We start from the raw sequence: 27,433 nt of genomic DNA, 5'->3' as shown, positions 1-27,433 counted from the left end.
CACATGATCAACATAATTCCCACAGGAAGGAAAGAATGCTACAGAGTTGTGCTTTAAGGAACACACACAGTAAACCACAGTGAACAGAGAAAGCAATACATGATGAATTGCTCAAGCCAGAATGTACTTGTCAAAACAGAAAGGCAATGTGTTTAGAGCCTCGGCAGCACCTCATAAAATATCCTGACGTGTGCTATTTAAGACTGGTGAACAATGGAATCTTACTTCTTCAGATCAGGCAGCCTTGTGGTGCCCCCTCCAAGTTGGGGGGCCCTGGGCAAGTGCCCCTTTTGCCCTCCCATAAAAACGTCTCTGAGCCCTGCACTCATCACACAGCCTGCCAGGTCTATCCAGTGCTGTGCCTTTCAAGGGGCTCTCCCAGTCTCCGAGCTCTGTCATCTAATAGATGTAGCGATGTCACCCTCTGCCACAAACCACATCGGACCATACCGGCACTCAGGATGCTGGTTCCTTCAGCCTCCACTCATCTACACCATCGGTTTCATACCAGTCTCTACCCCACAAGACCACCACAAGTTTCAGAGAGGTGCTATGCAAGACGTCTGTACAGTATATAACCGTTAAATTGGGTGGCAATAACACTTATTACAATACTTAGACGATCCTCCATGGAGCGCTACATAAAAACATGGAACATTGTTATGGGTTATCTGTGGGAACTCTAAGGAAGAGCATTGAAATGTCACGTTGGAGTTGTAATGTGTATGCATGGCCGATGTGCAATTCAGGGTGCTGTGGCTTGGACCATGGAGTTACCTGCTGAAGGGAAACAGTGAGGTCTGGCTGAAGACTGTGCTCATGCAAGCCTGTGTGGTGACCTGCTTCTTTGTGGTGCATTTACCACCCTGGGTAGTGAACATGCAGCTCGGCCTGGTTATTATGCCCCTGTGTTGGGGAATCTGTTGCACTGTACAGCCTGCCTTCGGAGATAAGGCATGTACAGCTGTGCTAAAAGCGCAGCTCTAGCATTTAGTGGTGAATGTGTGTCTCTGTAAAAAGCATGCAATATTGTGTCATTTACATGCTGCTGTGTTCAGTGAAAATGACACTGTGTGCTGTAAACTAGCAGCAAAGTGCAGTTAAAATGGAGTACTGTGCAGTGTGCAGTGATCGTGTAGCGCGGTGAGCGTAGAGCTCTGAGCTGTGAACATGCAACTCTGTGGGACAGTCGTTAACCCACAGTTGTGTGTCATGATAATTGTAATTCTGTTTTGCAAACAGTCTTATTGCAAACTTGCAGTTCTGTTTGCTAAAGATACTATTCTGTGCTAAGGAAACAGTTTATATTTAAAACAAAGGTGTGGGAGTCCCTCTACTGAGAACGAACTTGGGTCAAAAACCCTATTCCCTGGAATTTATTCCACCCGGGAGGGTCTACAACCACATTTTAGCTCACTGCACCCCTCAGAGAGGAGAAATATTAATTTGCATGTCTGTCTGGTAACACCAACAAGGGCAGTCCAGCACCAAAATGCAAGGCAAATCTCCTCTGAACAAGAGTACCAACAGCAACCCCAGACACGTGTTACAGCCTTATTGGGCCTTTTCAGTGAGGTGAAGCTGAGCCTCTGTAAGGCACAGTGAGCAAGGGCTCCACATCTGGATTACACTGGGTTACTTAGGGTGAAACTCCAACTTTTACAAATTAAATCAGAGTGTGGGAGCCCCTCTACTGAGAACGAACACGGGTCAAATACCCTGTTCTATGGAATTGCTTCCACTCAGGATGGGTCTGCAAATACGTTTTAGCTCACTGCACCCCTCATATAGAAGAACTAACCATTTGCATATCACTCTGGGCCCACCCACAAGGGGAGTCCAGCATTGAAATCTGCCCAATTCCTCTCTGAACAAGAGTACCATCAGCAACCCTAAACACATGTTTCGGCCTTGTTGGGCCTCTTCAGTGAGGTGAAGCTGAGCCTCTCTAAGGCACAGTGAGCTAGGGGCCCACCTCTGGATTACGCTTGGTTATGTGGCGCGAAGTTTGCTATAGATACCATTCTGTGCTAAGCATACAGTTTATGTTGCTACATTACGTGGATTTGTAACAAGTGTGTCTGTGTGTGTTGCGTCCAAAACCGCTGTGCGTACTAGTCGTACAGTCTGCGCCATCATTTTGCATTTCACTGCCCTCATTTTGTACGTCCTTAATCTTGATGTTTTTGGTCCTAGTTGTACAGTTTTGTGCGGTAATTTAGCAATTCTGTTTTCTAATGTATTGTGTGCCTCTTAGCTAAGAGGGAGCATGCCTGAAGGTGAGTGTTTTATTTTTCCAATTGCTGGAAGGACTGGCAACCTATAGTGTTCTAGTTGTGGCTCTTCCAGCTGAAGATGCATGTCAGCGATTGGACCAAAGCCGACTCCTGTCAAAGGGCTGCAATATTCATATTTAATGCGATACGAGAGGTCATATGTCTACCACCTTCTTCAGGGACGGGGCATTTTACCTAAATTGTATTTACCTCGCCCTGAAAATAGTTTCAAAAGTAACTCGGAAATGATGTCCTGGGCTTAATTTCAGGATCCAGAAGTAGACTTTTAGTAGTTTAAGGGAATTGAGCTTATTTGTGCACAGCTGTGAAATACTGCACGGTAGAGAGTAAAATGCACTACTCCACCTGGAGTGGAGGAAGAATACAAGCTGGACATATATTCTAGATCTGTCACAGCCCTGGTTCCCTTGACAACAATGCACATCAATGGTGCGTCCTATTTGCATAGTTTGTTGGGGGGACCTTTAATATGCTGCGCTGGTCCCGTGAGCCCTGTGTGCCACCCTGTTAGTTCCCCCATCACAATCTGAACTGGCTGAGTCTGATTGGGCAGCTCTGCCCTGGTATCTCTATGACCTCCTTCTCCTTTGCAGCACATTCCACTGCTGCCCCAAGAAAAGCTTCCCTTGAACCAGGTGAGAGGCCTTCTTCTTCTTCTCTCGCTACTTTCAGGAGTGGACTGGCCTATAGGGAACTCTGGAGATTTCCTGGTATGCCCCTGCCCCTGCACCCTGGGCCTCTTTTATGTGCTATTTCCACATTTCCCCATTGGAAAAGGTTGGGCGTGCTGGAAATGTGTGATATGGGGCCACTTTGAACACGATTTCCAGGTCCTGTTTTGGCACCCATTCCCACCCTGGCCACTTTCATGTGGGAACCAGTTCTTGAAGTGGTAGAGCAGAGGCTGTTTAGTAATTCTGCAGAAGCCGTGAATGTTAGGTCACTGGCTCCTGCTGTAGTACAGTCTTTGACATTTAAATGGCCTTGAGGTGCTTCGAGTCCAGCAAACATATGTGAGAGAGAGAGAGAGAGAGAGAGAGAGAGAGAGAGAGAGAGAGAGAGAGAGAGAGAGAGACTGTACTGACCTAATTTCCTTAGATTAACCGAAGTGAGTGTATCGCACCGATATCGGACCATGTAGAAAGCATCCTATTTAAACCTCTGTTCACCACAAGATGTGTATGTTAGACTTCCCACAGAGCTTAGAGCCGATGCAGATAAGACTGCTCCCTGCATCATCCACTCCAGGGAGGATCTGCAGACCCTCCTCTAAAACAATTGCTGGTCACTCCACTCAACCCTATGTCTTCCCCTCCAGATCCCCCTTGCCTCCTTGGCCATCCCAGCTCCTCTGCTTCCCCCACATCTTACTCATAACCAACCGGGTGCATCCCCTATATACAGGGCCCTCCTGCATCCCAGCTAGGTTTGCACATTATAAATCTGTGTCTACCACTTACCAAATGTTCTCTGCCAGTCACTTAACAGCTTGCAACTTACTCCCTAGCCCTTACCTCCCCCACCTCAACCCTCTCTCTCCGCACCTGCACCCTCTGAATGCTCCCAAGGCCTAGTAGGATCCCCTCTCTCTGTCATTGTTCTATTTGCCTTTCACTCCCATGTGCACTCCCTGTTGCCCTGTGGGCGCTTTGAGACACAATTTACTTGGTGTACACGCGCTTTACAAATGCACAATAAATAAATCTTATGAGCTCATACAATGATCTCCCAGCCGAGATCTGAACATACAGCTGACGATGCTCATAATCACATGCTTTGGGCCCAATTACTCGACAATCATTAGATTCTGTTTTCCTTGTGGTCATTATTTCAGCACAGAGGGTAAGTGACCCTCATGCTTTTGTTGTTGTCTATTGTTCTGCTTATGTTTCCCACAGTTACTAGCTGCTGCATAATCACCCTGCTCATGTAATCATTTCACCTGTGTTCGGTTAGTGACTAAATCTGGAAGCCGCATGCACATTTATTTTGCGAAGTATTTTTCCTTGCTGATCAAGAGGAACTTCATATTGTTTGTCTTTAGAGCTTTTTAAATGTCCTTAGTCATGCACCAAGATCATAAAGGGTCTCAGTGGTAGGGTGTTTAGCCTAGGACCTTACATGGTCCGGTGCATCGCTAGTGAGGGCCGCGGCCAGTGCAGTTGCGTTCCTTAGGCACGTCTGCTGCACAGATCTTGAAAGCTGAAACTGGGTTCCGCTCCAAGCTTTGGGAGATCGTTACTCTAATGAAAAAGACTCCTCTGTGGCTCTCAGATAGGGCAGGAGGGAAAATGAGCTTCTTCGGCCAGTCAATGGATTGGCTATGAAGCCGTTCAATGAGAGCTATGCTTGGCATTCGGTTCTAGAGTGTGGATCTACAGAGAATATATCCTAGGGGCGAAGGGCAAGTTGCATGCTGTCAGAGAAACCCGGCTCACGCCATTATTTGTGGCTCGTAATAAAGGCAGGGGTAGCTCCATTTGTCCTGCAAGGCAAGGACCAGTCAATACAACTTCATCCGCACCAGAGCAAGTCGCATCCACTGGACCCACCTCGCAGACCTCAACCGTTGCTGTGACGAAATAAAAGCCACAAGAACTTTCCAGAAGGTCTCCCGCCCAACAAGTGCATTCAATTGCCCATCATTGACGCAGCTGATCATCAAACTGGTCACATGACACGTCCTTCCAATAGCTCCGGCCATGCGGGGTCTCCATCCCTTCACAATAGGCCTTTAGCACGTGCCGCTCTTCTGCACCGCATGATCACAAAAGCCCTTGGCCCGAGTTACTACAAGTTAGCAGTTTTGAATCTCGCTCTGCACATTGTTTAAGACATAAAAGGGACATAAACAAGCATTACCAAGAGCAAACAGCTAGTCACCCAAGATGCAACTGAAATACGTACGCTGCCAAAGAGAAACTGGCAGCTTTGGAAAAACCAGTTAACATTCGGTGACATTCATCCAATTGAGCTTATATAAGAAACTAGTCTGCAGCCACCACTGCCAGCAAGGCTGGTTCTGTCTATGATAAGTATTCCCCTCCCGTAGGGACATGACTCCCCGCAATCCATCTGTGCATTAGATAACACTGACCTGCATCCATTCCCATTAGAACGCTGGTCATTGGGATGCAGTCGAGAAGTGTGCCATGCCTGTGTGGGTGGTTCTGGAGAGTGCACAGTCTTGCTTTTATTTCTGTTTTTTTCTTTTTCAAGAGATTCCTTGGTCTTTCCACTGGTTTTGCACTTGATTGAAGAGTTTGGGTCATATGCATTTCTTCATCTGGGGATACAATGTTGCCTTCATATAAGTAATTCGTTTTGCTGATCAAGCTAGGGTACCTGCTAAGCGTGTGCTTTGTTTCCGCTGGGATGCGAGCAGTTCTGGGGAGGCAAAGTAACCTAGAGTCATGCAGGGTGAGTGGCATTGTGTGACATTTCTTCACTGTCTAAGTGGGCAGTCCTAGCATGAGAGCGGCCAAGCCACCAGGAGTGAGTGTTCGGATTTATATAGCGCACACTGCGGAGGGTCCGCCTCTTGGCGCTGAGTGCCAAGTACGCTTGTGAATTCCAAGATTGTGAGCATACTGAAGCACACCTCTTTAGGCGCTCAACTAGGCGCTACGGGCAGGGTTTCTTTCTAAACAAGTTTACTTTGAGGAGTTGTGTGTCTTCAAAAAGAGAGCACTCGAGGGGTGGAAGCTGATGCCAAAACATCGAATGCGCTGGAAAAGTGACCAGATGCAGAACCTAGAATGGAAGGGGACTTTTGTGAAATGGCTATTTCCCTTCTGTGAAAGGTACAGCGAGCTATAGTGTGGCTGTGGACTCTCGGGTGGGTACCTACCCAACGAACAGGTTATTTTCTCGCAGAGGGGCGCCTAGTTTGTTGGGCAAGCCCCTGAGTCTGGGGACATGACATGTTTTGCCTGAGCCGCGCTCCGTCGTGTTCCGGCCCATTTCCTGCCTTGAATTGCCTTGTAGAAGACATGCTCCGTTCCATCTCAGGGCGCTTAGACCCAGCCATTCCGTGATTGTTTGCTATAAGGGAACGTCAACATGCACATATCTAGAAAATCGAGCAGAGCATGTTACTGGACTCGCTGTGCTGATTGAAACCGATAGGATGACATATGTGGAAAGGGGGCTGTTTCCTGGGCTTTGTGCTAAGAGAGGACTTTGTCCCAAATACTCCGCCCCCTCCCCAGGGAGTTTTGGGGGCTGTTGGCTGCAGTGGTGAAGTTGCAGCGTACTGACTGAGCTGTTTCGGTGTACTGTAGACGGGCAGCGTGACGCGTACACCTCCCAGACCCCTACTGGTGTTACACAGCTGCCTTCCAGCCATATTTCACTTTCTCGTGACCTCGAGGACCCCACTAACTGCGTGTCATGAGTCAGGGACCCCGAATGTTGGGCAGATCGCTTTCCTGCCCGGGTAGGGCCCTCTGGCCAGAGCTGGGCGAAGGATTTATGGTTAGAAGGTGTGGGTTTCCCAAGCACATCTGACAGGGGAGTGGGAGCCCGAAGCTCTGGCGTTCCTGGGCCTGCCTCTCACCGTTCACCTGTCTCTGGCACCTTGGTGAGAGTCCAATCACTGGAGAGGGTTGGGAGTCTGTACTGGGGGTCACGAGAGGGGGACTGAGGAACCATAGAGTACCGACGATCTGTCCATGCACACGCTCACATTCCTAGACACAGCGGCATCACAGCCTGGACACCGTGGAAACCATTGCTCGTCTATGTTGCTGGTGGGGCCGGGGTAGAGTCAGTCACGCATCCCCCCGCCAGCTTTTCTGAAGCATTGGCCTGCCAGGGATTGTCTTTCTCGATAGCGCAGTGTTATGATGTGTAACTTAGTGACTACGTCACTATAAGAGAACCTTCACTGGCTCGGGTTCCAGGTGACGTTGTCTGCCGAGCTCGAGTCCAGAGCTGCGGGGAGATAACGACATCGGAGCCGTGATGCTGGAGGGGAACTCTCCGTTAGAAATAAACTAACATAAATACATAAACTGAGTCTTGTCATTGTGATGCTGTGAAAGTGCACTGCGGACTGAACCTAACACGCGGCGTGGAAGCGGCTCCGCCCAACCCTGGCAGCCTTTTCCAAACTCTGGCCTCTCCTAAGGGCCCCGATTTCTCCGCAGCCCAGTCCACCTCCGGTCACCAGGAGTCTCAGCCTTACATCGTCAGTTCTGCATTACAGTGTTAAGTTACAGCGACAGCTCGCCTACCTAGTAATAATAGCATGGGACATTGTACATGGAATAATAACGATTGTTTACACAAGTGAGACTATAATAATACGGGTTATCATCCCTCGAATTTTATCAAGTGGATGAAATGCTGCGTCAATCGAGCAGGACCTGTCCTCTGTGGCCTGCATGTTAGAGAAGGCAGCAATCGTTTCACTAACTGAGCTACCATCGTTAGAACGTTCTGTGCCTGTGGTAACCCTTCTAGGCTGCTGTGTTTACATCACGCATGTGCATGGTTTTATGTGCTGCTCTGCAGATTTGCCCCTCCCACCCGTGGACAGGTCATTTTGAGGACTACGGCAGTCTCTCCATGACGCATGAACTGGTGTCTGAATGAGTTCATGCTAGTGCTACATGTGTACTCCATGATTGAAGATGGTTGCGCGAATCCCCATTAAAGCTGATGCATCGTCCCTAATGATAAGTTTTGGCTATTAGGTGGTGCTGTAAGCGCTGCTTATAAGCCAAAACTATTGCCATGGGATGTTATGTTAATGTGCTTTCATACCTTGCAAATGACTACCTTGGTGTAATTAGAGCGTCTATGCTTGTTCGTGCAGTGGAGTACTGTGACCCCCCCGTCCCACCCTCCCCCCCCACCCCCAGGGATCTCCAGACCGTAATCTGCTGGGATAAGGAAAACGAGCAGGGGGGAGATAAGGGGATGACAAAGTGGGACATGGCTGCTACAAACAGAGGGAGGGAGCGAGGGAGGGCTGGATGCAGCCTCTGCTAGCATGGACGCATGCCTGTCAGTCCTAGTAGGCAGACCGCAGTTCTGCAAAAGACATGTCCTCAAATGTTGGGATGTTTGAATTGGGTTTCCAAGGCCGATTGGGAGAATTGTAATTTGGTGTGTTGGATGCATGAGGGGCTCTGGAGTGTACTTGGTCAATTCTGGACGTTTGGTGGCATATTTGTATATTTCATACCCTAGGTAAAACTGCAAAATGTTAATTCTGCGGCTGCCAAGCCCGAGCCAAGAGTGGCATAGTCAAGGGTAGACTGTAAAAAGGTGAATGTTGTTGGTAACACAAGGTCAGGAAATGCAGTTATTAAATTAAACAGGTCTGGCACCTTGATGTCAAAAAGGTTATTAGTAAGAGTTGTTCCATTTATTTTTGACCTACACATTATTTTAATTCATCATGAACAGGGTGGGGCCTTACCTGGAAGTTGGATGTCAAAGTTTAGTAATACGTATCCTTCTATAGTGAGAAAATATAACCTGAGCTCCCTATGCAGGATGTGTTCAGTAGACCAAGTGAAAGGTGGAGGTGGATGACTCACCAAAAAGGGTAGGTAGCAGGAGAAAGGCCAGATGTCCGTCCTTCTGTATGCAGTGACAGACTGTGAAGATAGGACAGAGATGGGATGTGAGAAGGAACACATAGCATGTATGTATGTGACTTTTTAGTCAACCGTGGACTGCCCATGGGTATGCTAGTCCTTATGGTCATCCCTATTCACTATATGCCCCTCCCCGCCCAAAAGAGACACTCCGGAATCATTTTAAGCTAGCCTTGTGCTTTTAAGGGGGTGCCATTGTCATTTCTACACAGTCATCTGAGGTGCAAATTGCAGCTTTAAAACAAGTACCTGGTGGTATAATAATGTCTTGGATAAGTGTGCCTTCGGCTACTTAATTTATAAGCAGCATGTGTGTCCTTGCATCTGTTACTTGCACAGAAATCCTGTAAAAACTCTTCGGCAGAGACAATCATTAGATAAGCATTTGCCAGGCAACGCCATCATTTTTCCAGGTACTAACACCATTTTCTAACTGTTGCCATCTTATGGCCGTGTAGTATCAATGTGGCAATGCATGTAAAAGGCCTATTCCATGTCTCTATAGAAGTCAAAACAGTTGGCAGCTTTTCCAATGTGTGTGATCTGCATTGAAAGATCACGTTTGCTAGCCTCTTGTTGCTGTAAAGAGGATGTAAAAGGGCTTACCAGATTCATTGGTGCATGTTTAATGCAGCGGTATGACCATATGCCATCGCATTACCGCCCACCCAAGTATAGGTTTGGCGGAAAGCTGGAGGTAAATCTGCCACATTTCAGCAGAATTACTGCCCCGGAAATACTGTCGCAGTAATTCCACCAACAGTGCCCCATTGAGTCCTACGAACCAAAACAAATTGGATTTACACTGCCACCGCCACTTGCAATCCTCCGTTAATACCGCTGGACCAATTGGCAGTAACAGTAATACAGTTTGGTGAAATCTGGGTGGATTGGTATTGCCAATGCTTGTTTTAAATGGCAGCACGCGAATGCAACAAGAACGAAATGAAATTATAGCAACAATCAATCACACACATACGGGTGCATGAAAACGTGCGAAGCATTTGTAATTAATGTGCATACTAGAGTTTTGATGCGCTGCTACACACCCTTGGGTATGTCTCTCTCTCTCTCTCTCTCTCTGTCTCTCTCTCTGTCTCTCTCTCTCTCTCTCTCTCTCTCTCTCTCTCTGTGTCATACTTGCTGATATATTTTGTTTATGTAGTCAGTTGCTTTGCTGTCCTGGTTATATATGTACCAGTTTAGTGTCATATTGAAATTATCTATTGTGTCCTGTGATGTTAGGTTTTTGGAGTGTATACTGTGCTCTGATACCGTTCCACGTGGTCTCTTGGTGTCAGAGGCGCCGCCAAAGGGTGGCCAAGGGGGTCCACAGCAAACAGTAGCCCCCCACCGCCCCGCCTGCCTCTGTGCGTTTGTTTTGGTGTGCCATCGCGGTGACCTCATCAGGCCACCCCTATGCAAAATGGCTGGGGGCGCCACTGCTTAGTGCACTGGTGACAAGGGAACACTCCACGTGAACAAACATGATGAAGGCCAAAACCCTAAATATATTGAGTTCTTCAGGCTTGAAGACGAGAAAGCTAAATTAAAAAGCCTGTGTAGTTAACTTAAAGATATATATCCGGAATCCATGTCCTTGAAAACTGCAGTGCGATGATCTGAACTGCTCATTGATGTGTATTTTACCGCCTATTTCCAGCAGGAACGGGAAGCTCTGTGAGCCGTCAGGGCAGATCCGTGGTCTGGATGAGCTCTGGAATCAGGAGAGCTACAGTCCTACTCCTGCATCCCATGCTCTCTCCCCATGCTCTTGCAATTCCATCCAATGGGATGAGACCAGAGCGTTTCTCTGCACTGTGTGGATCAGATGCGTCTGGCACCAACAGCAGCCCCCCCCCCAAATCCCACAAACCCCCGCCTTTTTTTCTTGTCAATTTTTATTTTATCTTTGTACCCCGTCCTGGGCTATGCCGGGAAAAACATGCCTGTTACCTGTTCATTGTGCGGGGGTCACTACACGGTTGGGCCCCTCACACACTGCCTCGATTGCTTAGGTCTGAACACTACTGGGACGTCTGCTTCTGTTGCGACGCGCTTTCGGTAAGGGCACTCGATCGTCGAGTTCATCGCTGGGAGGAAGTCTTTTGGCCTCATGCACCAAGTCATCTTGAGGACTTCCTCCCAGAGAAACACCCCAGACCAGTACGCAAATTACTTCTGGGGTCTTCCCAGTCTGAATAGCTCTTCCCGGGGGTCTCTGGTCTCGGGAGGGACTGCTGTGGTCCTAGCACTACTGGGACTCATATCAAGGTCTCCCATCAGAGCAAGCTCCAAGGTCCCCCGTTTAGGTGCTGAAATTACCAGAGACCACTCCGAGATTCCCTCAACAAGTGTTAAGCAGACTCCCAGAAGCAGCGATGTCCCCCTTATTGGGGCTAAAAGCACCGTTTCCCCCAGAGTTTCCTTACAGGGTCTAAACAAGCCAACAATGCAGCCGAGGTTCCCTCTAAAAGGGCTAAATGCCCAGGAAGTTCAAGCGATCTCAGTCTTCAAATATCATAGGCCAGCTGCATCGTCTGAGGAACCTTACAAGAGCACCTCGTGGCAGGAGCCTACTGTGAGGTAGACGAAATAACTGCAGCCTAATGTGATACACTCTCACCTCCTCACAAAATGGTGGCGCCACGCGGAGCTTTTGACCTAGATATTGCAGAGGCAACATTGCCTGCCATTACGCCTGACTCACAGCATAGGCCAACTCCAGGCGCTTCTTTGACCAGGGATCCCTCTGCGCCGTGGGTTGAATGACTGGCACCACTCGGATGTCATTGCCACTACCTTCTTAGCCATAGCCACCACTTCATAACCACTGTATTATGCGGAACCAATGTGTATGATCCTAGACAAATTACTTCATATCTTTGTACCTCAGCGCCCTTATCTCATGAACTTGTCAAGTTCTTTGGAAAAGGGCCAACTCGTGCCAACCCTAGATGTTTCTTCTGCTTATTTGACATGTGTGTAAAGTCATCTAACTGGGTCTTGTAGCACCACTTCTGCCAGGCGTGGCGGGCTCTTAGCACTAGGTCTGACAAGCGAGAAAGACGTGTTGGAGTAAGTTGGGCAAGAGGGGGTGGCACCATGCTAAACCTGAGGTTTTGCTGCATGCAGGGGCGAAGCACCTGCGATCTGTGTGCTAGTGAAGTTCTTGGTGAGCTGCGCGGCGGCGCGTGTGCTTGGAGCTGTGGTCGGGGAGTCCATGTGTTCTTCCTATGCTGTGTCGAGTGCTGAGAAGTTATGCAGGTGTTTCTGAGGAGGGGGCTGTACTATGGTAGGATGACTGGCAAGGTGAAGGATGCTTAGTGTAAAGTTGGGGATGGGGAGAGAGTTCAAGGGTCAGTGTGTGTGGTTTGCTGATTTGCATGTGGGATATCCGTGATTTGACCGAATTCTGCAATTTCGAATACGCCAAATGCGGCAATGTCGAATTTGAAATCCGAGACTCAGTCAAATAATGATCCCTCATTCGCCCCCCTACTTACCTGTTCGGCACACAGGCTCAGACTGCCCTACAGGGCAATAGGGCAATTGGCTCTTGGCCAAAACCAAACTGCAAAATGCTGGGGTGGGTCACTTTTTTGGCCATTGTGGACCAGTTTTATGAGTTACTTCACTATTTCTCGGGAGGATAGCACAGGGGCAACACGCTCGCCTTGGAAGCAAGACAACGCGGAGCAACAGAGGCTCGATCCCCGGGTCCGTGCTTTGAAACCTATGTGTATTAAGCACGTTATAAATAATCCAATTATAATGATGCAGCTAATAGTTTTGACCAGTGTTGCCGAATAAATATTCTTTAAAATGCACAATTTGCATCACATTTTATCAAAACACTCCCCCTTAGGTACTATTCTAACAGTGTCACAAAAGGAATGAATAGCCATTTGCAAAAGTGGGCCACTTTTTTCTTTTTATTATTCTTTATTGAATATAGCTGAATAAATCAACTTTTTCAATATTCAAGCAAAATTCATCTACATAGTAAATACAACAAAGGATTCAAGTAAAATTCAAATACGTTATGATAATAATAAAAATCAGAAACACCAAAAAACGAGGAAAAGAAACATAAAACATAAAATGTTTAAAAAAGAGAAGTTGAGATCATTAGGAAGGGCCACACTTGAAAGAGACTTGGCTAAAAGGAGAAATATGACAAGTCATATACAATATTAAAGTAAAATGAACATGAATTACACTCATAATTCCATTCATTTTATGGCCCAGTCTGAATCTGGCAGCACACCTTGTGTGCCGTGACTGCTCCATTGCTCTGCGACACTGGTTCCCTTCACTTACGCGGATGGGAACAGACACCGGGGGTCCCTTTTTTTTTCTTTCTTCTCAAATGCCCCAATGCCACTGTAGTGAACACGAGTGCAGGGACCTATACCTGCACTGAATGGGAGATTTGTTTGAAGTTTTCGGTTGTTCGAAATTTTCCTTCAGCCAAAATTCGAACAAATCTCCCATTCGGTTTTTTCAATTCGAAATGTTATACGGATACCCTGCATGTGCAGGGACGTCATTTGGGGGTCGCCAGGGGTCGCAACTGCGACCTCTGTGGTGTCCCTTGCGACCTCTGTGGTGTCCCTTGCGACCTCTACTAAAAAAAAAAAAATTTTTTTTTTTTTTTTTTTAAGTTATGCAAGCTCCTGGGCTGTGGCTCTTTACTTCTGGGGTGGCTGGCTTTCTTGTTCAGGCCCCTTAAAAAAAAAAGACTTGAGGCACTTGTTCTTATTTTTCTTCTAACACTTTCAGCACTGACCCTAAATAAGAAAGAATAGGTATACCAAATAATGTGTCTTTCTGGAATTCTATACAGTAATTGCTGGCCTCATTAAATGTTTATTTCAGGCACACTTCAGGGGGTGAGTCACTGATTTAGTCTGTTCTTAAACGCCTCACTAAGCCTAAGCCGTTCATTCTTCTGAGGTTGATAAATGAGTACCAACACAGGTTGGGTGGTATTGGGTGTATATTTTTTCTATATAAAGCGCTTAATGATGTGTTATTATATAGCACTTACGCTTATCATTTGCTCATGGACGTCTGCTTGCATACACAGTCATTTGGTAATACGGGCCAATAAACACTGAACTTAATGATACATATGGCGATCCATTCTTGTATGAATGTACATCATATAGTGATATCATAACTATATTTTTCATAGTTTACAATGCTATGTGATGCCACTTCCTGTTTTTTCAACGGGTGAAATGTCGTGTACCATCGCTACCCGCTATATCACTTTGGGGCGGGGTCTAATGACATCACTTCCTGTGATGTCATCAGAGGGTCAAGGGTCGGGTGATGTCACTTCCGCTACCCCTGGCATTTTGGTGAAATGACGTCCCTGTGCATGTGTACTAGAAAGTGGAAAGATGGAGAATGTCTATGTTACGGAGAGGGTGCTTGGTTATTAGAATTCATGCCCACGGCTGCTTGGTCACAGTAAGCGCCAATGCACGGGGCGCAAAGCCCTTCGTGCATTTTAACTAGCTTGGCCATAAACCAGTGTATCTCACTCGTGTCCTTTTGTTCTTTGGTGAACACATCTGTTTTCAGTATGTGGTGTTCCTTTGATACTGAGTTCCTATCCAATGTGCATGGGTTTTATGGTTAATCCCAGTTTTTGGGGTGGGAAGGTCAATCAGGAAGCTTCTTCTAAAGTAAGCGTGCAGCGCCCCCTGCAGCCCCACTCAAGCAGCAGCATGTTTAATAATCCCAGCCGGACTCTGCTCTGGGCATTCAGCAGGTGAGCGCTCTGCTTCCGATCCACCACAGCCGGCTAATATCCAACATGCCGATTTCAATGTGCTTTTGAGTTTTTAGCCAAAATACACAGTTATGCCCCACCTTTCACAAGACGCTTCTGCCATGGATTGTCCGGGATCTCTGAGCACAGTTCACAGCCCTCTGCATCCAGCCTGACCGGAGCACTTGAGGTGGGAGAGCCAGAGAATTAATGGGCAGAGGTGAGCCGGGGAGTGGTTTGACCCTGAGAGCCAAACGCATGCCGAGCCAGTCAAAAAAAAACTCTAGTTAAGGTGAGTGACATGAGCCATAGGAACTCCAAACATTGTATTGCTACTAACGTGTGACTTTCATGACGGATTTGGCTGATATTCATCACGGGCCCCTGCAGAATGGAAATTATGGGAAAGATTTGTAAAAAATGAAAACGTTACCAAAGCAAAAGAAACACTGTTTTCGGCATGCACTCATTCATTTTCCCAAGTTCATATTTTATCAAGACGAAGCACACAAACTGCTGGAGGGAATTGGACCAAATAAGAAACAACATGGGCACGAGACATGGACTTAATTTCCGAGACAAGTTTGGGTTTATTCCGTTCAGTAGTTTAAACATTATTTGGCAGGTAAAGGGTGCACTCTTTTACCAAAATATAGCTATATATTTCATCGTGGTATGCAGCAGAAACACTTTTCAGAAATGAAAACTTGCCATTTTTCTTTTGCTCGATGCGGGCGAGTACCACAGTAATATCGGGAGAATATGAAAACGAACGTAAATAAAGCTATTTGTAAGAGGAAAATGGTTGGCATCAGGATAGTGGTGGGGAGGGTGAAAGAGGACATCATGTTAAATTGGGGGTGGTCTGGGGAGGCAGTTACAGTTCAGACGTTTTAGCAATATAGGGGAATAACAGGGGAATCTTGCAAGATTTTCGCAGTAATGACGCAAGACGTGCTCGGAAATGATAATACGTCACATGAAGCAAAGAGAGAAAGGAAGTAATGGAAGTGGGCCAGGAAGGTAAAAATCAGCTGAAGTGGGTCGGGGGATCTAGCGAACAGGAAGGCGGCACATGGGAAGCGCCTGTGAGGCCTTATTAATTTCAAAGCGCTATCGCAGTAATTAGCGTGAGATTACTGCAGTAGTTATCAGGGGATTATCGAGGCAATGGAAACGAAGGGGAAAAAAATGGTGGTACATCGGTTGTTATCATATCTACTAGGCTGTGGGACATGAGTCTTTGTGCCAGTGGCCCTTGGATTTGGGCCAGGAAGAAACCTATTGGTGCAAAATTTGCAGCGGCCATGGCCAAAAGCTGTGGCCGAAGGCCATGACGAGTGGGAAACCTAGTGTATTAAAAAGAAAACAGTGGGCATGGCCGACAGCCGTGCTCACTGGCCAGGGCCGAAGACCATGGCAAGTGGGCCCCAAGGAAACCTATATGTGGAACATGTACAAACATGGCCATGGCAAGTGGGCTATAAAGAAAAAAATGATGGTAAAACAAAACCCTTGAAATTCATTAAAACATCTTTAGTTAAGGGAGAGTTAAGGTGATCATATTTAAAGCAAGAAAACCCTTGTAATTCAGCAGATCTGGGAAGTGATGATCATCTTAACTCTGTGTCCCTCCTGTTATAAAGCACATACCTAACAGATGGGATTCGGCTGTACCCACTGTATTTTTTAAATCACTCTCTGCCCACTAGCCATGACCTTTTGTCGTGCCCACTCCCTATTTTCTTTTAACACTACGGCCTTCAGCATGCTTACTCCCTATTCTTTTTACACTAACAGGCCACTGGCCACGACCTCCAGCCATGCCCACTTTATATTTTACAACACTACCAGGCCTTCAGCCGTTTAAAACGCTACCAAGCCACTGGCCATGGTCGGTGATTATTCGCCCCTGACGTCACTGTAGCTGTAAAAATATATACATTTTCTAAACGCAGGGGTACATTGCAATGAACTAGATGTATCCTTGGTTATACCCTCAGTTATTCGTAGTCCGTATACCCACGGTTATCGGGAAAAACAGCTGGAAGAAAATACTTCTCTACCCTCCCAGACCCTCACCAAGTGTTCCCCCTGTGTGTTCCTGCTCCCTCCGCTCCCACAATGGCCTCCTCACCTCCCCTGCCCTCTCCCATTCCCTCCCACAACACACGTTTCTGTGACGCAATTCCAGTTGAAATGTCGGGTAGCTGCGGTGATACCCCAGGTTGTACCCGAGGGTATGTGAAAAAATGTTAGCCTTGTGTTGCAAACTTTGTCCCTAGCACCCTCCAACACCCAATTTTCACTTAGTGCCTCCCCCTACCTCTAGCCTGATTGCATTTACATGTTTTTTTGACAAGCAAATGGCTTTTTTCTGCCTTTTATTTTCTGATACCCTGGGGTATAACCTGAGGTATAACCAGGGCTATCACTTGCATCGAGAAATAAAAAAAGATATCAGCTGTTTCATTTATAAACACCATAAACACCCAGATCCTCAAAATATCAAGGCAGATATAGTTATTTATTTTTGAGAAGGGGGCACCCCCTTCTTCGTCAAATAATTAAAACGTTCTGGTCGGAATGACCCCAAACTACAAAAGGATCACAAGTCAATGCTTCATGTCCAAGTTGTTTCAAACCTGGTCCAAATCTGTAGGGCGGTTTTGGCTGTGCGGTCGTGTAAATTTGACCTTTTTTGACTATGGGAAATTTAATGGGGACTAGGCCAAAAGTGCTTTTCTGTTTTGTAAATAACTTTTTGATTTTTTAAAGACACGTTTCCAAACTTTCCAGTCGGGGGTGTAGGACGGCAACTGTTAGATCAGTGTTCTTGTACCGTGTTAGCCAATGGTAATATAAAAAGTGTTCTTTTACCACAATCTTACCACAATCTTCCTATGCCTGATGAAGAAATCTGAAGATTACGAAAGCTTGCAAGTAAATTACTTTGTTAGCCTAACTAAGGTATCATCTTGTCTTTTTTGGAGCATATATATATATATATATATCATAATATAAAATCATAAATGATGATTTTGTGTAAAGCTTTTATATATTGTTTTATGTAACACTTTAAATTGGGATCATTGTATGTCCTACAGACATGGGTCTGGTGTCATTCCGTTCCACATTTAACCCATTTTAATGGTATACTGTCCAAATCTGCAATTCCTAAGGCATTTGAAGTTTATTCACTGATGAAGTTGTGTATAAGTGACGATTTTGTGTAACGTTTCATATGAGTCTGGTGTCCTTCCATTCCACATTTAACCCACTTCAATGGTATACTGTCCAAATCTGCAATTCCTAAGGCATTTGAAGTCCAATCATTGAAGTCCATGCACTGATGAAGTTGTGTATAAGTGACGATTTCTTGTAACGTTTCATATGAGTCTGGTGTCGTTCCGTTCTACATGCATCCAACTTTGATGCTATACTGTCCAAATTTACAATTCCTAATTTATTAACTCATATTAACTGATGAATTTGTGTGATGAACTTGTTTAAGTGACGGTTCCGTAACGCTTTGACTTTGGGTCATTGTATGCCCTAAAGATATGGGTGATAGAAATACAGACAGAAATCAATCTGTTTTCAGTTTTTATTTATTTATAAAAATAGACAAAAAACAGAAAAGCTTTCTGCTTGTTTTCTTATGTTGTCAATTATTAATTGCAGACTAATTGCACTGCAGATTGGCAACAAAGAGAGTGTAAACATTGCATGAAAAATAATATTAAAGTTCTTTAAATTGATGACAACATTTATCTTAGGTCAGTGGCAATTACAGGAGCACTCATTTGTTTTGGTGAAAATGGAGCCGACATTGATGTGGAACAACCCATTTCCATTTGTGTCCGGTGTCTGCATGTGTGTTTTAATAAATGCATGTTTTCATTCAAATAAATGAAGAAAAACCCTGGTTGCAAATTATTTTTTTGACAAATAATAAATGTGGATACATACAGAACAAACGGCCAAAAAAGAAATATGTCTAAATACAGACATGATTGATGGATAAATACATACCATAAAACCTTAGTTATAAGCCAAATGAACACATATGTAAATCCTTGATTTTAATATAAAGGGTATGATTGTAACTTTCTTTGTTGCCCTCCTGGATGGAAATGTGTAACAGAATGCAAAGTAAAGTCAGCCAAAAATATCCCCAATAGGTTTTGCAGCTATACTTTCAAGACGTGAGTGTGCAACAAGAAACAAAGCTATATGGCATGGCCACCTGCATGTACCTATTGATTTATATTCCCATTTATGAATTAGAAACACAAGGTCCTCAGGGCAGACTGGAAATAACGGATTACTTGTTTTGTTTCTTGTCTTTTCAGGGTTGCCCGGGGAGACGAGGACCACTGGGACCGAAAGGTGACAAGGTATGTAACCACCACATGCAGTAGCTGGGCCATCCACGGGTTTTCTTCTTCTGACCAATAGTCTTCCATTCTAATAGCTACCCCTACATTTCTCCAATCCACAAATCCATACTTCATGGGTCTAGCACTGTAAATTAATGGAGCCCAGGTTCTCTTACAGACATTAATCTGTTGCCCACCTCATGTATTCCCTGGTCCACACAACATGGAGGGGCTTTGTGCCCTAGACTCCCGAGTCCTGGGGTCTCGCATTAGCAGTCACAGCATTGACATATTTGGTCTTCTGTGCCTGTGACTCCTTGAGCCGATCGCTGCCTGTGCAGGTGAGTCTTAGGGTCTCTGCATCACCTTTACTGTCAGCCTAGGAAAGAGCGGGAGGCGTAACTTCATGCCGTCTCCGACTGGACCATTCATCATGTCCAAATCCATCATCGCCTGCGTTAGGAAACTCTCCAGTCTAAACCTAACAATGCCTGCAGGGAGACACCGGGATCTGCCCTTCGCCATGTTATTGCCTCCACAGCAAAGTGCTGGAGGCTGAACTATATTACTGTCTAGGCAGCGGAAAACCCATGTCTAATCCCCATCCCTTCCTGTGCACGGCAAAGCTTCACATGGAGCCGGCAACACAATCAGTACTAAAAAAACTGTCTAGGAAACCTGGCTGCCCCTACAGGACACGTGTGTCATTGAGCTTGTCATGGAGAGATGCTGGCACTGATGGATGGGTTGCCCCGAGCCTTGTAATTTATCCTGATCACACACCGCAATTCCTCACGAAAGGCCAAGCACATGGTGCTGAGGGCACTCATGGACACCCTTATTATTTGCCACAACTTCAGTAGAAAGACAACAAACAGAAAACTCACCTGCCTTTCCATGGCGAGACCCTCGCCAGGTCCACTTTCTAAACCTCTACTAGTTAAGCACCCTACAGCGTCAATCCGTCCTGTCCTGACTCCGCCGAGCAAGGCAGCCCCGGAACTCTTTCTCTGACAAGGAAAGGTGAGGATCACAAGCGCCGGTGCAACCCTGAAAGAGTTTGGGCGCTTCTTTACATCCCTCAATGATGCTGTCATTTCTAGGACTGTCGTTGTCCTACTTGGCGGCCTGTATTGATGGCTTATAGTGTTCAAGGCCATGTTTGGGAGAGGGCTTTGCCGGCCTGTCAGTCCACTGGGGAGCCTTTCCCTGGCGCTTTTCAATTAGGTGCAATGTCCAGTAAGTCCCAGTTCTTGTGAGGGCCTGTTCAGCCTGTTAGTTTGTTTGCTTAACTGGGTAGCCATTACATGGCCCTCTCCCAGTCGAGTAGAATGTCCACAGAGTGCTCAGTGTGCGTGGGTCCTCTGCCACCTCTGGTTTGCATGGCATCTCTCTCCCTCCTTCCTGGGCAGCTGAGTGATTCCTTCTCCCAATACTGCTGGTTACTGTATTCAGGCTCTCAAGTACATGGGGAAACGGTTGTTCTGTTGCTTCTCCTCCCATGGAATTCTGGATAATGCTGTTTTACCGCAAAGAAAGCATCATGCAAGATAGGCATGGTTCGATCACCAGTGATCTGTAGAAAAGCAGGATGGTACTATGAGAATGGACAGAGACTGGGGTCCAGAGGTGGACGGGCCAATAGGGAACTCTGGAGATCGTCCAGTCGGCCTCTGCATCTTGGGCCTCTTTTGGGTGGTAACCTATTTTATTTCCAAATGTTCTCATAGGAAAAGGATTGGGCTTGCTAAAAATGTATAATTTGGGGTCAGTTTGTACATCATTTCCAGGGCCTCTTTTGGTTCCCAGTCCATCCATGCTAGGGGTCTCCAAACTGCAACCTCCCCCCCTCTGGGGTGGGCTGGCTCTAGTCGCCACCCTGGTAGGCCTCCTACCTCATGATGAGAGGGGTCCTCATCCCTTCTTGACCAGGTCAGCTTATTGACCTTGTCACAACAGATAAGTACAAAAATATACTATTTATTAGACATAAGAAAGCATCATATTCAACACACTACTTGTAATTAACATTACTATAAACCATATGCACAGCCACAGTTTGGTAATGCCAGAAGGAGTTACCTACCATGCGTACTCTAATCATTATGAATATTTTCGATGTGACTAATTCTCACTACCGCTGTTTAGCTCATTGATAGAGCTCTGTTGCTCCTGAGCCAGATTTGCGCTATAAAACAATAAATAATAGTAATAATAATTACAATAATGATATAATTCAACACAGTTCGACATAGGTGTATACACTGTAAAGTTGATAAGGGTAGAAGTAAATCCACAAGCCTTAACATTGGCTTCTATACTGTAAAACACAAGGAAACTCTTTGGAAGTCCATCCCAATCCTTTTCAGAGTTCAGTCTGTTACAGGCAGGTGGCATTATTACAGAGGTTCCTATAGCAATTTAATCTAGAAAGTTCACAATCGCACCCCTCGCTGCAATGGGGTACACTAACAGCCCCCAGGCCCTGGGTAACCATTGGGAGGACTCCCACCCAAGCTCCATAACCGATAGCCCAATAGGGTAACTACTTTTAAAATAATTACTTTAGGCCCAAAGCAAGGCATTGGAATAGGGGCACTTAAAACATATGAGCTATCTCAACCCCTAGACTCCAATTTGCAAAACTAGCAACACCCGAGGACCGGGAATTGGTGGGGACGACAGAGCTCGCTCATCGTAGAGTTAGTTGTTGAAGGCGCACCGGCTGCAGAATCGAGGCTTGTACTGGAAATCAGCTTAGGCCCTTTAAGAGAACCCTGGACAGGGTGTAGATCTCCATTTTAGTTCCAGCAGCAGCCTGAGCAGACATTGGTATGACCCAGAATTGGTTTAGCAGGCACTTAGGAGCAGCACGGTCAGACTTCAGATTCCATCAGACCCTTTCTCATGGCGAGAGATGGCAGAAGCATGTTGGCCAGCTCGCATCAGAGTTTTGAGGATGCCAGCAAAGTTTCCACTGACGAGGTAGGGAGGTGCCCATCCAACAGTCCACTCCACTTCCAGGCACGTGCAGGGCAATTGCAGACCAAGCAGCGACTCCGACCGTGGAAAAGTGATGAATTCAGAGCAGGGCATCTTAACTGTCGGCTTGAAGGCAGAGGACCTGCACACAGTGCTTGACTTTGCCAATGCTGTTCTCTGCACTAGTCCTCTGGGGGGTCTTTGATAGTCCTTCGGCACTAGATGCTTGGCTATGTGGTCGACATTACTGGATAGCTCCAGTATTGGGTTGAGGGGATGCCCTAGTCCACCTCTGGACGGGACCTGTATCATTCAAACAGGTGGAGGCTGTCCAATCGGGGACAACCTGCCATCTCACACTCTGCCCAGCAGCAGGACATACCCAGGCTGAAGTGTGGATTGTGATGAGGAAGTGCCAACATCTATTTTAGCCAATTTACACAAACTAAGCACTGGCTGGAGTCCTTTGCAAGAATTCCACGTAAGTGCATGCACTTATTAGACAACACAGAAGATGGCACAAATAACAGGCCTTGTAACATGGGATCAGACATTTTTCAGTATTTGTGGTACTATAAACGTCATTATCATGGCAAAAAATAAAGGTGCATCACCACTGTGCACCAGGAAAAAGGTATATGCACTTCAGTGCTACCAGCCTGTCCAGTGCACATCACAAGAGTAAGAGGGATTTCATTTAGAGGAAAGAAAAAGAGACACAGTGGGCCTCATTACAAGTTTGTTTACTGTTATAGCCACTGCTCCCTTGGGTTTACCATGGGATTAGAAGTGGTGGTAGGCTGGTGTCCCTATTTTTGGAGTCCATAAGAATCAATAGGCATTTTGGTGAAATTACCGCGAGCGGTAATTCCATTGTGGTCATTCCGCAGATTTATTTTTTTTCCTGAAAGTGTCAGATGTATGTCCAGCATGACGAATCAAACATAGGAATTGAAGGGGCCGCTAAGGAGGGAATGTCCACTGGTGCAGGAGAACATCGCTTCTTCGCAGCAATGTCACCTTTTAGTTTAGGCAATTTATCAAAGGGAGCATGCTGTATACTGATGCACCAGTCCTTATCCTGAATGGTCTGTACTGCAGGAGCGATACGTGGCTTTTCCAGTTCTTTCAAGATTGGCAAACGTTCTTTAGTGTCTGAGCTAGCATTACTAATCCGTGTATCAAAGTATTCTGTGTTGGCCTGCACCGAAGCTTTCTTACACTTGGATGCGGCTGACTTAGAAGAGGCTTTATTATCTAGCTGCGAGTGAGACTTCTGCCACGCTCTAGAAGCCTCTTCTTCGGAGCACGTAGAGACCGAACATCTTCGAATCCACAGCCGTCGCTTTGCACGTCCTCGCCGGAGAAATGCTCTCCAAAGCTAAGGACAGACACAGGTGATGGCAAGTTGCCACCGCCTCTGCTGGGAAGGGGCGGGGGGGGGGAGGGGTCATTTATTCAGGGGGGAGGGGTCATTTATTCAGGGGTTCCACAAGGATGTGGCTGTTATTTTGTTCAAACTGCGCTTAATCACAGAGGCTCTGGGTGGCTACATTTGAGATTGAATGTGAAAAACCGGGAGTACAGAATGAAGAAAGCAAGGTCAGGCCAGGGACTTTTCCATCAAGTGGCCAGTGAAGAGCCTAGATCAGTTAGAGTACTTGTACCTCTTTTGGTAGGAGGTTTCCATGAATTATTGCCTGAATGAGTGCTCTGGCTGTGGGTCTGTGTCCCCTTTATCATCTCTGTTAGCGGTTCGATGTTCTCATTGGTGCCACGATCTGACTTTGAGATCGCTGGACCTCACCTCTCACAAGTTCAATCAGAACCCCATTACATGGTTTCTGTTTGATTCGGGTCCCTTTGGCATCTCTTCCGAGGTCTTGAATAAGTTTGACATAGGGTGACACCTGGAGTCTATGAGGGAGCACGTCGCCCGACGTCACGCGACGCTGCCTTGTGGGCCAGAGTTTCCCGCCTGGCTACCGTCAGTGCCTAGTCTGGAGATATGAAGGCAGATGAGAGTGGAGCTTTGAGTGGAGATATGAGCGGAAGTGTGACAGTAGCTTCGAGTGAGATTGTAGATAGATGTAAGTGAAGCAGAGCACGCTGACGTGAGTCCTGCTGAGCCTGCCCATGGAAATGTACCTGCGAGTGCCGCTGAATGTGGAAACGCGAGGAGATGGAAGGAGAACTCTAAGGGCAGAGGCTAGCGCTTTGTATCTTGCATTAGGACTGACGCTGCCACCCCACCAGGGAATGCGTTTCATTGTTCAAGCTGTTTGCTATTCATTTCTGCTGATTCAAAGAATCCAGGAAACTCATTTCCAAACAGCAAAACATTATTAAATAGGGTAACACTTTGCATTTCTCTAGATTGAAAGGCGTCTGTGCAATTGAAAACAATGAACAAAAATGTAAATGTTACCAGATATTCAAAATCTAATTTAGTAGAAAAAATAAAAGGATGCACCCAGCCCTAGGCATCCGCATAGGATGAGGTTAAGAGCAGCCCTAAAGAGTCCAGATTCGCATCGTCAGCTCACAGTGTGTTATGTCTTCCTAGGGTTATCCAGGAGTGACCGGACGGACGGGCCAGACAGGGAATCCAGGACCCCCGGGCCCTCCAGGGCTGCCCACCATCGTGATTTGGAGAAATACCAAAGAGGACTGGCTGGCATTCTCGGTAAGTCCCGTGTGTGAGGTGAGACTTTGGGTTAGTCTCTCTTCTATGTCTTTGCCGTTCACTCTGCGTTTCGACACAATTGAAGCTCCCAGTCTTTGGCATTACTCAAGGGTCGATTCACTTGCTATGGAAACCAGTAATGGTGAATGAACTTGTCCTGGGCGATGGCGAGTGCGGTGTGGCTACCTCCTGGCTGGGGCTGGCAGTCACATTAATAGAATGTCATGCTGGGCTATAACAATCATGTCGGGGTTATGGTTAAACAGACATCTTTAGATGATTAGTTTTGGCTACTAGCTGGCTCCGTAAGCACTGCATATAAGCTGAAACTATTGGCATGAGAGGTAAACATAGGAGAACATGTTATGTGGCAAAAGACACACAGCCCGTAGATATTATGTGGCTTTGTACCTACCCTCTGACTGCCTATAGCCATGCTAATTCCTAGGGCCATTCCCACCCAAAACCTGTCCCTCCCACCCAAAACGACAAACCCCTCGGATCTCTTTGATATTGAGCTGTGCTTTTAGGGGAATGCCAGTGTTATTTCTAAACAGTCTTCCGAAAGCCACTGGCAGTTGCTTAAATTACAGTTGTAAATCCGATGTTGTTGTAATAAAAATGTTTGTACAAAGTGTGTCGTTGCCCACTTGATAAATAAACAGCATGTGTTCTTGCATCTCTTCCTTTCACTGAATTACTGTTAAAACCAAGCATTGGTAAACCCAACAGTGTTGGCATTGCATAGGCATTATGTAGGCATTTCCCAGGCACTGCCATAATATAACCAAGTAGTAACACCATCAGACATCTGTTGTCATCTTATGTTCAGGAAGTAAAATTATGGAATTGCCTAGAAAATGCCTATCGCATGCCTACACAAAATCCAAAACGATTGGCTTTGCCAATGCTTGTTTATAGTGCTCAAGTGTTGCAAGATTTACAGCATGTGAAGGTACAGCAAATGTGTTTCAGATCGTGTCCCTGTGAGCTGAGTTGTTTCTAGGTGCTTGGGCTTCATCCATCCTGAAAGATGAGGGCTTGAGGGAACTGGATTCAGTCGGTCATCGTGGTAGTGCAGGCTGATCGTCCTGCTTTTTCATTGGACCAGGTTCTGTGCACATATGTCCATGTACCCGAGCTCCTCACACTGGCTATGTGCACCAATCACTTTACAGTGTATGGCAGTGTGCCTCGGGGGCAATGCAAATGCTTATTAATATTACAGTCAATCAGTAAACTTTATTCGGATAACAATATCCATAAAAGTACAAATCACAAATATAAAACCCCATTATATAAGATCCATGCATAAAAACATTTAAAATTCAACCACCTCCTTAAAATGGAACACTGACATAAGACACCCAAACTCTGCCCCTCTCCCCGAAGGTCTCCTGTACTTTAGTTTGTTAATAAAAAGGCCTCTTTATCCTGTATAATCTTCTGGTGTGTTTTCAGTGCCCGACTTACAAAAATCGACAGGGCTCAGTCTTTCAAAGGTGCTTCCGCCTTCAACAGGAAAAGAAGCATTGGGCCATACAGGGTAAAGGTTTTCTCTCTGAAAACAGGGACCAGCAGCCACCTCCTTAATACGGCATAGTTGGTGAAAAACAACTGGAAGTGTGTCAAATCCTCCAAACCTGCACCACGTAGAGGACAAACCGCATGAATTCTCAATCCTGTTCTCTTTGCTATTACTTCCCCCAATGGTAGGCAATTGAAACGGGCTGTGGTAATGTGACTTCTTTGGGATTTCCTATGACCAACCCAAATAGTCTTTGATTAAATTTGTTGACAATAACATAAAACGTCTATTCGATGGTTTTAATGTCTCTAAAGTTTCTCTTTTGTCACAATCCAAGCTGTCACTTTTGTTTCCATTTCACAGCTACTTGCCCGGGTCAGTAGGCTTGGCTTATGAAAATGCCCCTCCAGGTTGAGATTGTGCAGCATTTGTTTTATGTAAAGGAGCCATTTGATTTGTTTCACCCCATTATGCTTAGCAATATTATAAGATGTTGGGATAGGGAAGCATTAGGATGTGCCCAAACCCTGAGCCACAATGAGATCGGTTCTCTTGCCGCATCAGCCAATATATAGCTCAAGCCTAATTCATTGTGGACCACAAAGTTTGGTGCCGACAGTGGTAGGGCCAACACCTTTTTTTAAAGGATTTTTCTCCATGTTGAACTGCCTTCTGGTTCAGGTAGCCCCAAATCGCAGCACCATAGGTTATGATTGCTCTGGTCCTAGCAGTATACATTGTTTTAACTACCTTTAGCAGTATACTTTGTTTTAACTACCTTTAACGGTTGCTGCCTAGGTAACCCCATAAAACAAGACATTCCCCCTACTGACTGCCTCATACTGCAAAGTTGATTTTTAAAATGAGCCTCAGGAGGAAAAGCCTCTGAAAAACAGACCCCTAAATAGTCAAATGAGTCAACAGTCCCACAGCACATGGTCCTAACCTTCCCCTTCTTCCTAGTTGGTCCACAATACAATACTGAATATTCTGTTAGAAATCACCTGCAGATCTAATTCTCCCAAAAAGGCTACATAGATATTAATCAACATTGCAAGGCACTTGGGATTGGGCTATAAGCACAGAATCGTCTGTATAAACCAAGACTGGCAGTGGCATACCACCTATTTTGTGGACATCCAGATCACAGTCTACTAAGGCC

General features: G+C 46.0%; 1 protein-coding gene across 2 annotated transcripts in view; it reads left to right on the top strand.

The window, feature by feature from the left end:
• The window catches only part of LOC138471851 (collagen alpha-1(II) chain-like), a 1,536,387-nt gene that overhangs the window by 868,184 nt on the left and 640,770 nt on the right, over window positions 1–27,433 (top strand). For both annotated transcript variants that reach the window (XM_069609694.1, XM_069609695.1), the window contains 2 exons: window positions 19,049–19,093; window positions 24,624–24,743. In XM_069609694.1, the coding sequence (XP_069465795.1) occupies window positions 19,049–19,093; window positions 24,624–24,743 (165 nt within the window). The remainder of the gene's footprint in view (window positions 1–19,048; window positions 19,094–24,623; window positions 24,744–27,433) is intronic.

Source organism: Ambystoma mexicanum, chromosome 8 (assembly GCF_040938575.1).
Source record: "Ambystoma mexicanum isolate Mex_15411 chromosome 8, UKY_AmexF1_1, whole genome shotgun sequence".
In the NCBI taxonomy this organism is placed as follows: Eukaryota; Metazoa; Chordata; class Amphibia; order Caudata; family Ambystomatidae; genus Ambystoma; species Ambystoma mexicanum.
This window is presented reverse-complemented; position numbering and strand designations above follow the sequence as displayed.